The sequence below is a fragment of the Electrona antarctica genome (assembly GCF_951216825.1).
Source record: "Electrona antarctica genome assembly, contig: scaffold_165, whole genome shotgun sequence".
Classification (NCBI taxonomy): domain Eukaryota; kingdom Metazoa; phylum Chordata; class Actinopteri; order Myctophiformes; family Myctophidae; genus Electrona; species Electrona antarctica.
In genome coordinates, this window is record NW_027637220.1 from 109838 (window position 1) to 121251 (window position 11414).

The following is an 11414-nucleotide window of genomic DNA, read 5'->3' on the forward strand; positions in this document are numbered from 1 at the left end:
TTATTGGATGAGTGGGGAGTCAATAGATTTTTTTAATAATGGGATGAATCTAGAGTTGCAATACCCTCCGTATTGCAACTCTAGATTCATCTCATAAAAAAAATCTAGAGTTGCAAATTGCCTCTAGGTCCATGTGTGGTCCAGCCCTATGGAATGCATATTCTAATAAAAACAACTTCCTAAGGATAATATGAGCGTCAAAGCAATATTTAGATACATTTTTTATTTAAATAACCAATCTACTATCTCACAACGTGTTGCGGAGGCAACACGTTTTGAGCTTGCAGATCAGCTATTTTGTTTAACATGCGACTGCGACACATCGTACGGCGAAGCATACGTCAGGCTTCCCTTTTGTTTTTAGCCGAGGCGACGTACAGTCAGACGGTCAGACACACATGGCTCCTCAGTGCAAAAATAAACAGTGTACACTACCCGACTTTACGATAATAAGGGACAGTATGTCGGGACACGGTGTTGATAAGCTTCATGTTGTGCAGCAGCAGTGCCAGTCCGCAATGCTTTAAACTCTTCCCACTCCACTACGTCGGAACTAAAACCTGTACCCGTAAAAAGTAGGTGGCCGGTGCCTAGGCTGTGAGAGACGGCATCGCACACGAGCATCGGACATTTTGACGAGAGTTTGGCTGTAATGCAGTAATGCAGGTTTTCTCAAACAAACTCCTGTCCTCCTCCTCCTCCCAAGTAGCAAGAAGCATGGATTTGGAATCCTCCCTCGTTTGAGTAAGGACGCGCTGTGATTGGCCACAATGGCCAGTGCACTTGTGCAAGACGTGCTGTGATTGGCCAGTGGCCACTCTGAGTGGCAGACGTTTGGGAAATGCTCTCGCCACAGAATTTGCTAGTATTCTGGCCATAATAATCATTCTGGGCGGCCCCAGCTGTTGGTACGCAGAGGCGCTTCCCGGCGCTTGATTGACAGCGCAGAATTAATCTTGACGACGCATGCGCACTGGCGCACCGCCTGTGTGCAGCCCTGGCTATACAGGAGTCTGGAACTACAGCTCCCAGAATGCTATACAGGAGTCTGGAACTACAGCTCCTGGATGTTGTATAGAGTCTGGAACTACAGCTCCCAGAATGCTATACAGGAGTCTGGAACTACAGCTCCTGAATGCTATACAGGAGTCTGGAACTACAGCTCCCAGAATGCTGTACAGGAGTCTGGAACTACAGCTCCTGAATGCTATACAGGAGTCTGGAACTACAGCTCCCAGAATGCTATACAGGAGTCTGGAACTACAGCTCCTGAATGCTATACAGGAGTCAGGAACTACAGCTCCTGAATGTTGTATAGAGTCTGGAACTACAGCTCCCAGAATGCTATACAGGAGTCTGGAACTACAGCTCCCAGAATGCTATACAGGAGTCTGGAACTACAGTTCCTGAATGCTATACAGGAGTCTGGAACTACAGCTCCTGAATGCTATACAGGAGTCTGGAACTACAGCTCCCAGAATGCTATACAGGAGTCTGGAACTACAGCTCCTGGATGTTGTATAGAGTCTGGAACTACAGCTCCCAGAATGCTATACAGGACTCTGGAACTACAGTTCCTGAATGCTATACAGGAGTCAAGGACTGTCTAAAGAGGATGAGATGCGAAGACCGTACGGGCGACGCCATGTTGCTTATAGTGCTCCATGGAAGGAAAGAAACATGCGCAGTTGAGACCAAGGAAGCTGAACGCGGAAGTGTTGGCTGCATATAGCCCATTGCGCATGTTTCTTTCCTTCCATGGAGCACCATAAGCAACATGGCGTCGCCCGTACGGTCTTCGCGTCTCGTCCTCTTTAGACAGTCCTTGACAGGAGTCAGGAACTACAGCTCCTGAATGTTGTATAGAGTCTGGAACTACAGCTCCCAGAATGCTATACAGGAGTCTGGAACTACAGCTCCCAGAATGCTATACAGGAGTCTGGAACTACAGCTCCTGAATGCTATACAGGAGTCAGGAACTACAGCTCCCAGAATGCTATGCAGGAGTCTGGAACTACAGCTCCTGAATGCTATACAGGAGTCAGGAACTACAGCTCCCAGAATGCTATACAGGAGTCAGGAACTACAGCTCCCAGAATGCTATACAGGAGTCAGGAACTACAGCTCCTGAATGCTATACAGGAGTCAGGAACTACAGCTCCCAGAATGCTATACAGGATTCAGGAACTACAGCTCCCAGAATGCTATACAGGAGTCAGGAACTACAGCTCCCAGAATGCTATACAGGAGTCTGGAACTACAGCTCCCAGAATGCTATACAGGAGTCAGGAACTACAGCTCCCAGAATGCTATACAGGATTCAGGAACTACAGCTCCCAGAATGCTATACAGGAGTCAGGAACTACAGCTCCCAGAATGATATACAGGAGTCAGGAACTACAGCCCCCGAAATCCGAGTAAGAAAGCTGCCATTTCCGTTCACGGAAATATATTTTAAAATAACTTTGCATTTTATTTTTTTATTTCCATTTCTGCTATAAGCAGCAAGCTTATATGCTTAGATGATTTCTATTTATTAGACTAAATTGCGCGACTGTAAAGACGAAACGGAAGTGGGGAGGAGGAGGCTCAACTTCCGCTTTATCGCTGTATACTCATCACATAGCTTCCGTTGCTCCAGACTGTATGACGGAAGCATTTATATTTTACTCATCACAGAGCTTCCGTTGCTCCAGACTGTATGACAGAAGCATTTATATTTTACTCATCACAGAGCTTCCGTTGCTCCAGACTGTATGACAGAAGCATTTATATTTTACTCATCACAGAGCTTCCGTTGCTCCAGACTGTATGACAGAAGCATTTATATTTGACTCATCATAGAGCTTCCGTTGCTCCAGACTATATGACAGAAGCATTTATATTTTACTCATCACAGAGCTTCCGTTGCTCCAGACTGTATGACGGAAGCATTTATATTTTACTCATGATCAGAGCTTCCGTTGCTCCAGACTGTATGACGGAATTAAGCATTTGAAAATTGCGAGAGTCTGGCCACGCGAGATCGACTGCCCTCTACACCTCAAATATCTTAAACAAAAATAGCCGATCTACAAGCTCACAACGTTGCCGAGAAGTGAGAATGCATCTTTATTTGTTATGTCTCCATGCTTCTGTCATTTGTGCCTCTCTCTCTCTCTCTCTCTCTCTCTCTCTCTCTCTCTCTCTCTCTCTCTCTCTCTCTCTCTCCAGGCATACCAGAAGTGGGTGAGGGAACACGGTCCAGAGAGACCCCTGCCCGGCCTTAAATACACCCACGAGCAGCTCCTCTTCATCGCCTTTGCACAGGTATCAGCTCAGAGTGTTCCATGTTCCTTTACAGGTATCAGCTCAGAGTGTTCCATGTTCCTTTACAGGTATCAGCTCAGTGAGTTCCATGTTCCTTTACACATGGTATCAGCTCAGAGTGTTCCATGTTCCTTTACAGGTATCAGCTCAGAGTATTCCATGTTCCTTTACAGGTATCAGCTCAGTGAGTTCCATGTTCCTTTACAGGTATCAGCTCAGAGTGTTCCATGTTCCTTTACAGGTATCAGCTCAGTGAGTTCCATGTTCCTTTACAGGTATCAGCTCAGAGTGTTCCATGTTCCTTTACAGGTATCAGCTCAGAGTGTTCCATGTTCCTTTACAGGTATCAGCTCAGAGTGTTCCATGTTCCTTTACAGGTATCAGCTCAGTGAGTTCCATGTTCCTTTACAGGTATCAGCTCAGAGTGTTCCATGTTCCTTTACAGGTATCAGCTCAGAGTGTTCCATGTTCCTTTACAGGTATCAGCTCAGAGTGTTCCATGTTCCTTTACAGGTATCAGCTCAGAGTGTTCCATGTTCCTTTACAGGTATCAACTCAGTGAGTTCCATGTTCCTTTACAGGTATCAGCTCAGTGAGTTCCATGTTCCTTTACAGGTATCAGAGTGTTCCATGTTCCTTTACAGGTATCAGCTCAGAGTGAGTTCCATGTGGACGCAGCAGGTCAGCAGCAGATCAATGAATGGAGGCGTTTAATGGTCGTTCTCTGTCTCCTCAGAACTGGTGCATGAAGAGGAGATCTCAGTCCATCTACCTTCAGCTGCTGACCGACAAACATGCACCGGAGCACTATAGGTACGTGCACGCATGCAACGCACGCACGCACGCACGCACGCACGCACGCACGCACGCACGCACGCACGCACGCACGCACGCACACACGCACGCACGCACACATGCACGCACGCACACACACACACACACACACACACACACACACACACACACTAAATTACAGCCAAATACATGGCTGTCACATTTCACTTTGTGTCCAATTTGTACAGGTAGTAGTCATGGAAACCTGCGTGAGAGCTATAAATGATTGTTACAATATTTAACAGAAATGTCCAAAGCTTAATTTCCCTCATTGTAAGTCATATACACTAGCTGGTTGGCAAAAGGGCCTCTCTGTGTGGAGTTTGCATGTTCTCCCCGTGTCCCCTAGGGTAGGTACCCTCACAAAAAACATGCAGTCATCCTGGTCTCTAAACTGCCTCCCCCTGGACAGCCGGGGCGCCTGATGGAGGGGAAAGGAACTGGTCGGAATAACGTGTTCCTTCCACGCGCTACGTCAACACCCCCCCCCCCCCACCCCCCCCGTCAGGTGAAAAGTGACTTGCATTGAAGGGAGCATGAGGTCAGTCCGTGGCTCTCCCCAGGTTGGCAGAGGAAGTGCAGAGCCCGGGATTACATTAGATAATTGACACCGGGTGAAAAGAAATGGGTTACAAAATCGTGGGATAAAAAAAATAGAGTCCCACTTTGACCACGCCCCCCTCTCAAAGAAAACAGCGTTGGCATCCAATGGGTAATAATCTTAACCCGCGAGCTGGCGGCTTTGGCTCTCTGAGTGTTAAACAGTGGTGGAAAAAGCACTCGCATGCTTTACTTAAGTAAAAGTATCATTACTGAAATAAACAACGGTCCATAGAGAGACCCATGAGTTTCAGCCCAACAGAGACCCATAGAGAGACCCATAGAGAGACCCATGAACCCAACAGAGACCCATGAACCCAACAGAGACCCATGAACCCAACAGAGACCCATAGAGAGACCCATGACCCCAACAGAGACCCATAGAGAGACCCATGACCCCAACAGAGACCCATAGAGAGACCCATGAACCCAACAGAGACCCATAGAGAGACCCATGACCCCAACAGAGACCCATGACCCCAACAGAGACCCATGAACCCAACAGAGACCCATGAACCCAACAGAGACCCATAGAGAGACCCATAGAGAGACCCATGAACCCAACAGAGACCCGTAGAGAGACCCATGAACCCAACAGAGACCCATAGAGAGACCCAACAGAGACCCATAGAGAGACCCGTAGAGAGACCCATGACCCCAACAGAGACCCGTAGAGAGACCCATGACCCCAACAGAGACCCGTAGAGAGACCCATGAACCCAACAGAGACCCATAGAGAGACCCATGAACCCAACAGAGACCCATGAACCCAACAGAGACCCATAGAGAGACCCGTAGAGAGACCCATGACCCCAACAGAGACCCGTAGAGAGACCCATGACCCCAACAGAGACCCATAGAGAGACCCATAGAGAGACCCATGAACCCAACAGAGACCCATGAACCCAACAGAGACCCATGAACCCAACAGAGACCCATGAACCCAACAGAGACCCATAGAGAGACCCATGAACCCAACAGAGACCCATAGAGAGACCCATGAGCCCAACAGAGACCCATGACCCCAACAGAGACCCGTAGAGAGACCCATGAACCCAACAGAGACCCATAGAGAGACCCATGAACCCAACAGAGACCCATAGAGAGACCCATGAACCCAACAGAGACCCATAGAGAGACCCATGACCCCAACAGAGACCCATAGAGAGACCCATGACCCCAACAGAGACCCATAGAGAGACCCATGACCCCAACAGAGACCCATAGAGAGACCCATGACCCCAACAGAGACCCATAGAGAGACCCATGACCCCAACAGAGACCCATGACCCCAACAGAGACCCATAGAGAGACCCATGACCCCAACAGAGACCCATAGAGAGACCCATGACCCCAACAGAGACCCATGAACCCAACAGAGACCCATAGAGAGACCCATAGAGAGACCCATGAACCCAACAGAGACCCATAGAGAGACCCATGACCCCAACAGAGACCCATAGAGAGACCCATGAACCCAACAGAGACCCATAGAGAGACCCATGACCCCAACAGAGACCCATAGAGAGACCCATGACCCCAACAGAGACCCATAGAGAGACCCATGACCCCAACAGAGACCCATAGAGAGACCCATGAACCCAACAGAGACCCATAGAGAGACCCATGACCCCAACAGAGACCCATAGAGAGACCCATGACCCCAACAGAGACCCATAGAGAGACCCATGACCCCAACAGAGACCCATGACCCCAACAGAGACCCATAGAGAGACCCATGAACCCAACAGAGACCCATAGAGAGACCCATGACCCCAACAGAGACCCATAGAGAGACCCATGACCCCAACAGAGACCCATAGAGAGACCCATGAACATGTTTTTTTTTTTTTTAAACTAATCTGAGAATCTTCATTTCACTCAATGTCTAACATAAACATCTACACTTTCTTTGCTGATATACAGAAAGAATACAAAAGGCATATTATATTCCTTAATCAAATATTTATTTGACCATTTGAGATACAGTGTCAGGCAATATGGCATCTTTTATGAGGAATACAATGAGATGAAAAGTCTTGTCAGTCACATCACATGCAAAAGCAGAGACGTTTCTGTGGCTACTAAGGTGTGTGTGTGTGTGTGTGTGTGTGTGTGTGTGTGTGTGTGTGTGTGTGTGTGTGTGTGTGTGTGTGTGTGTGTGTGTGTGTGTGTGTGTGTGTGTGTGTGTGTGTGTGTGTGTGTGTGTGTGTGTGTGTGTGTGTGTGTGTGTGTGTGTGTGTGTGTGTGTGTGTGTGTGTGTGTGTGTGTGGGGGGACTTTTTTAACCGGCACTCATGTGCGCGAGCAGACAGCATTACATTCACAGAAAACCACCCAATGACAGAACCGTAGAACTTTCGATTAATTATTAACTGTTAAATTGAATTGATTGATTTCTCACCGGCGATTAATCAATTAACAATTAACTATATCAACTAGGGGGGGGGGGGGTGGTTCAGCGGTAGAGTGGCTGGATGGTAACCGCAAGGTTGCCAGTTCGATCCCTGTGGGCTCCCCCAGAGTTGGTGTCGAAGTGTCCTTGAGCAAGACTCTGAACCCCTAATTGCTCCTGATGTGCTGGTTTGTGCCTTGCATGGTTTCCGCCGCCATCGGTGTGTGAATGTGTGGTGGAATGTAATGCACAATCTATGTAAAGCGCCTTGGATAAAGGTGCTATATAAATGCACCATTTACCAATTACCAACTATTAGGTAAAATGTGTTCATTGTGTCTCCTACAGGGTGATGTGTTCTTTGTGTCTCCTACAGGGTGCATGTGTTATTTGTGTCTCCTACAGAGGGTGCATGTGTTATTTGTGTCTCCTACTACAGGGTGATGTGTTCTTTGTGTCTCCTACAGGGTGCATGTGTTCTTTGTGTCTCCTACAGGGTGATGTGTTCTTTGTGTCTCCTACAGAGGGTGCATGTGTTATTTGTGTCTCCTACAGAGGGTGCATGTGTTATTTGTGTCTCCTACTACAGGGTGATGTGTTATTTGTGTCTCCTACTACAGGGTGATGTGTTCTTTGTGTCTCCTACTACAGGGTGATGTGTTCTTTGTGTCTCCTACTACAGGGTGATCGGCAGTGTGTCTCAGTTCGATGAGTTCTCCCGTGTGTTCCACTGTCCAAAGGGCTCACCCATGAACCCTGTGGACAAGTGCTCTGTGTGGTGACCTCTGACCCCTGGACCACGCCCCCTTGGGCTGACCTTTGACACCTCCACAGCCTCCTCCTCCTCCTCGTCCACTTCCTGTCTCAGACAACCTTTAAGCGTCATTCATAGTCTGGATTTCTGGTGGTGGGGTGACCACCGAACTACAACATGACGTCACTGAGCCGCGGTGAAGAGCAAACCACCGCCACCGCTCCAGCCCTTCTCTCTGTTTTTACTCACCACCGCTTAACGTTTTTTCAGTGGTCACCTCACCACCGGAGAGGTGGTCACCTCACCACCGGAGCGGTGGTCACCTCACCACCGGAGCGGTGGTCACCTCACCACCGGAGCGGTGGTCACCTCACCACCGGAGAGGTGGTCACCTCACCACCGGAGCGGTGGTCACCTCACCACCGGAGAGGTGGTCACCTCACCACCGAAGCGGTGGTCACCTCACCACCGGAGAGGTGGTCACCTCACCACCGGAGCGGTGGTCACCTCACCACCGGAGCGGTGGTGAGGTGACCACCGAAAATCCAGACCATGAATGAACCTTTAGTTTATCATCATCCTGTTTGGATGTGCGTACATTACTGTTACACGTACTGTAAACACCTGATTTCACACACGCAAGACCGAGAGCAATCTTTATTTAACATCATTGGTCTGTTAATCGGGGACACAGTGAGCGAGCGTCACGATCAAACTACATGATGGTACCATGATGTTCCACGCCATATTTAATTATATTTTTCTACGTTTAGATTAGCATTTAATTTTCAAATCATCTATTTTTGTATATCAAACGATGTAAACACAGAATATTGTGAATATAAGTTACACGAGCGTTTTTATTTTTTTTATTATTATTATTAAATTATATGTTTTCTTCAAATATTTTAATTATTACTGCTATTATTTGGCATTTATAATAAGCTCAAAGATGGAACTTGCTTATCTGAATATGGATCGGGAAGGAAATAAGACTCTTTCTGGACCGAAGGGCACGCGAGACAAGATAGGACACGTTCCTGCCTAAAAATGAAGACGGACAAAGACAGGTTTACAATGAACTGGAGTCACTACCGTCCACTATCGTCCACTACTGTCCACTATCGTCCACTCCTCTGCCTGCCAACATTATACCGTTTTATTTGGGGATCTGACATTGTGTTGCAACGTTGCCCTCTTGTGGTTAAAAGAGGAACGGTCACTGGTGAAACGTTTCTGTAGCGACATCTCGATACTGTGAATGTTTGTACGTTTGTTTTTCTCCATGTTACGCTCTCAAGAGTTAAATTATTGTTAAACACCTGCATTACGTAATTTACAAGAAGTCTACACAATAAGGGCCTTTCTCGGCCCCACCCCTCTCCAATTGTTTATATTGCGTTTAGTTTCCAAGATGGCCGCATCACCAGGAGGGGGTGGGGTGGAGGTGAGCGGGTGGGGCCCTTACTGGGCTGCGTTCACACATTCAAGACGCCTGTCTTGGTCTGTCTTGTGTCTGTGTTTAATGGCCGCTCCAATGCATTTCCAACTGAAGCACATATGGTTTGACCAAACATTTTGTTTGATGGGGGGGAGGGTGTCAGGTGTCAGACACAAGACAGGGGTCTTGAATGTGTGAACGCAGCCCAGTAAGGGCATATGTCGACCCCGCCCGTTCACAGAAAGGGATTTTTTTTCAACGGAGGAAAAATCTTCTCTATGAGGCAATTCTCTGGGCAATATCGGTAGAAGGCGGAGTAAGGCGGAGAAGGTGGAGTAACTAAAAGTATTTTTTCCCGGTGGAAACAAAATCCCATTTTGGCCAAAAAGTACCTTTTATACGTGTGGTGGGGGGGGCTCAGAGTGCGTCCACTAAGGAAAGTAGGCTTTCTAATGACACAACCCGCCTTTGTTTTGGTGAGCAGCAAAAACGTTATTTTTATTTACGCTAAAGACCAGAGGCTGGTCTGCATTCATGCGAGCGGCGGAAGTCGAGAGTAGCTCTAAATCCAATGCGTTATTAGAGCTATGGACCAGAGCTATAGCCTTCCAGTAGACTATTATGGGGGTGGCGGTGGCTCAGGGGTAGAGTCAGTGGCGTGCACAGATAGACACTAGGGGGTGCTAGAGCACCCCCTGCCCTTTTGGCAATGTGCCCTTTTGGGGAAAAAAAATATATATATCTTCTTTTTTTTTTTTGATTTTTCAAAAATAGCAGACCTACAAGCTCATAGCGCGCCACTCGGTGGCGCGCTATGAGCTTGTAGATCTGCTATTTTTCAATAGCTAAAGCATAACATAATGCTAACACCAAAAGGGGTTCCCGCCCAAAATAGATTAAGGCAACCGGCCGGTTCCACGCGCTGCACAAGGTGCCCTTTTTTAACTTGAGCACCTGCCCCTCTAAATGTCTGTGCACGCCACTGGGTAGAGTGCCTGAGTTTAAACCCGGGCTCCCCCAGAGTTACTGTCGAAGTGTCCTTGAGCAAGACACTGAACCCCTAATTGCTCCCGATGTGCTAGTTGGTGCCTTGCATGGTTTCCGCTGCCATCGGTGTATGAATGTGTGTGTGAATGGGTGAATGTAATGCACAATCTCTGTAAAGCGCCTTGGATAAAGGCGCTATATAAATGCACCATTTACCATTTTACCATTTATGGTTGGAAAGCCTGGAAACATGACTTGTGGGTCCCCAATGCTCCCATGCCGTTTCATAGGAAATCGAACAACCCCATCCACCGGTTTACGTACTAATCGTTCTGCATTCCCCCGTGACCTCGCATTAACCCCAAGACAAACTACACGGGAACCCAGTATAATCTGAAAGGGAATGGTCATTTCCCCCCCGCTCGCCATTCACTGGGCAAAACAATAAATAAATCAATTCTGTACATAATGTGTACGTGGCGAACCGTCGACTGCACTCCACTCCATATACATTCATTTGTACACAGAGCTATTTGAAGATTTAACTTTTGTATGCATAACGTCGCTCAGTCTGCTGGTACAACAAAAAAAAAGAAGTATTGCTATTTTTGTGCAGCTGGAAACTGATGATTGTACAATTTGATGAGAGCCGCATGTCCCCCCATCCCACCCCACCCCATGTCCCCCCATGTCCCATGTTCCCCCCCCCCCCCCCCCCCCCCACGACTATGGTTGACATTCAGTACGTCCAATTTCAAACTATCTCTCTCTCTCTCTCTACCACAGCTGCTGTGCTGTGTCGTGGATGCTATCACCTATCTGTTGGTGTTCAGTGTTTGGAATAAAATTATGTGGAATCACTAGTGTGTGCGACTGTGTCGTGTTATGTATGTTATGGTGTGTGTGTGTGTGCGTGCATGTGCGTGCGTGTGTGTCTGTGTGTGTGTGTGTCTATCTCCCCTGAGTTTGTGGTAGCTTGGAAACATTACTTGTGGGTCCCGTTTATTGGAAATAAAACTGAGTGCATGCGTGCGTGCGTGCGTGCGTGCGTGCGTGCGTGCGTGCGTGCGTGTGTGCGTGCGTGCGCATCCAGCC

The 11414-nt window shown here is 47.9% G+C and overlaps 1 protein-coding gene across 1 annotated transcript in view; it reads left to right on the forward strand.

Annotated features, from left to right (window-relative positions):
- Window positions 1-7991, forward strand: part of LOC306919049 (endothelin-converting enzyme-like 1) — a 96272-nt gene extending 88281 nt beyond the window's left edge. Inside the window, exons 18-20 of the mRNA XM_079531891.1 lie at window positions 3214-3309; window positions 4046-4122; window positions 7820-7991. Of these exons, the coding sequence (XP_079388017.1) occupies window positions 3214-3309; window positions 4046-4122; window positions 7820-7919 (273 nt within the window). The 3' untranslated portion in view covers window positions 7920-7991. The remainder of the gene's footprint in view (window positions 1-3213; window positions 3310-4045; window positions 4123-7819) is intronic.
- Window positions 7992-11414: the final 3423 nt, after the last annotated feature.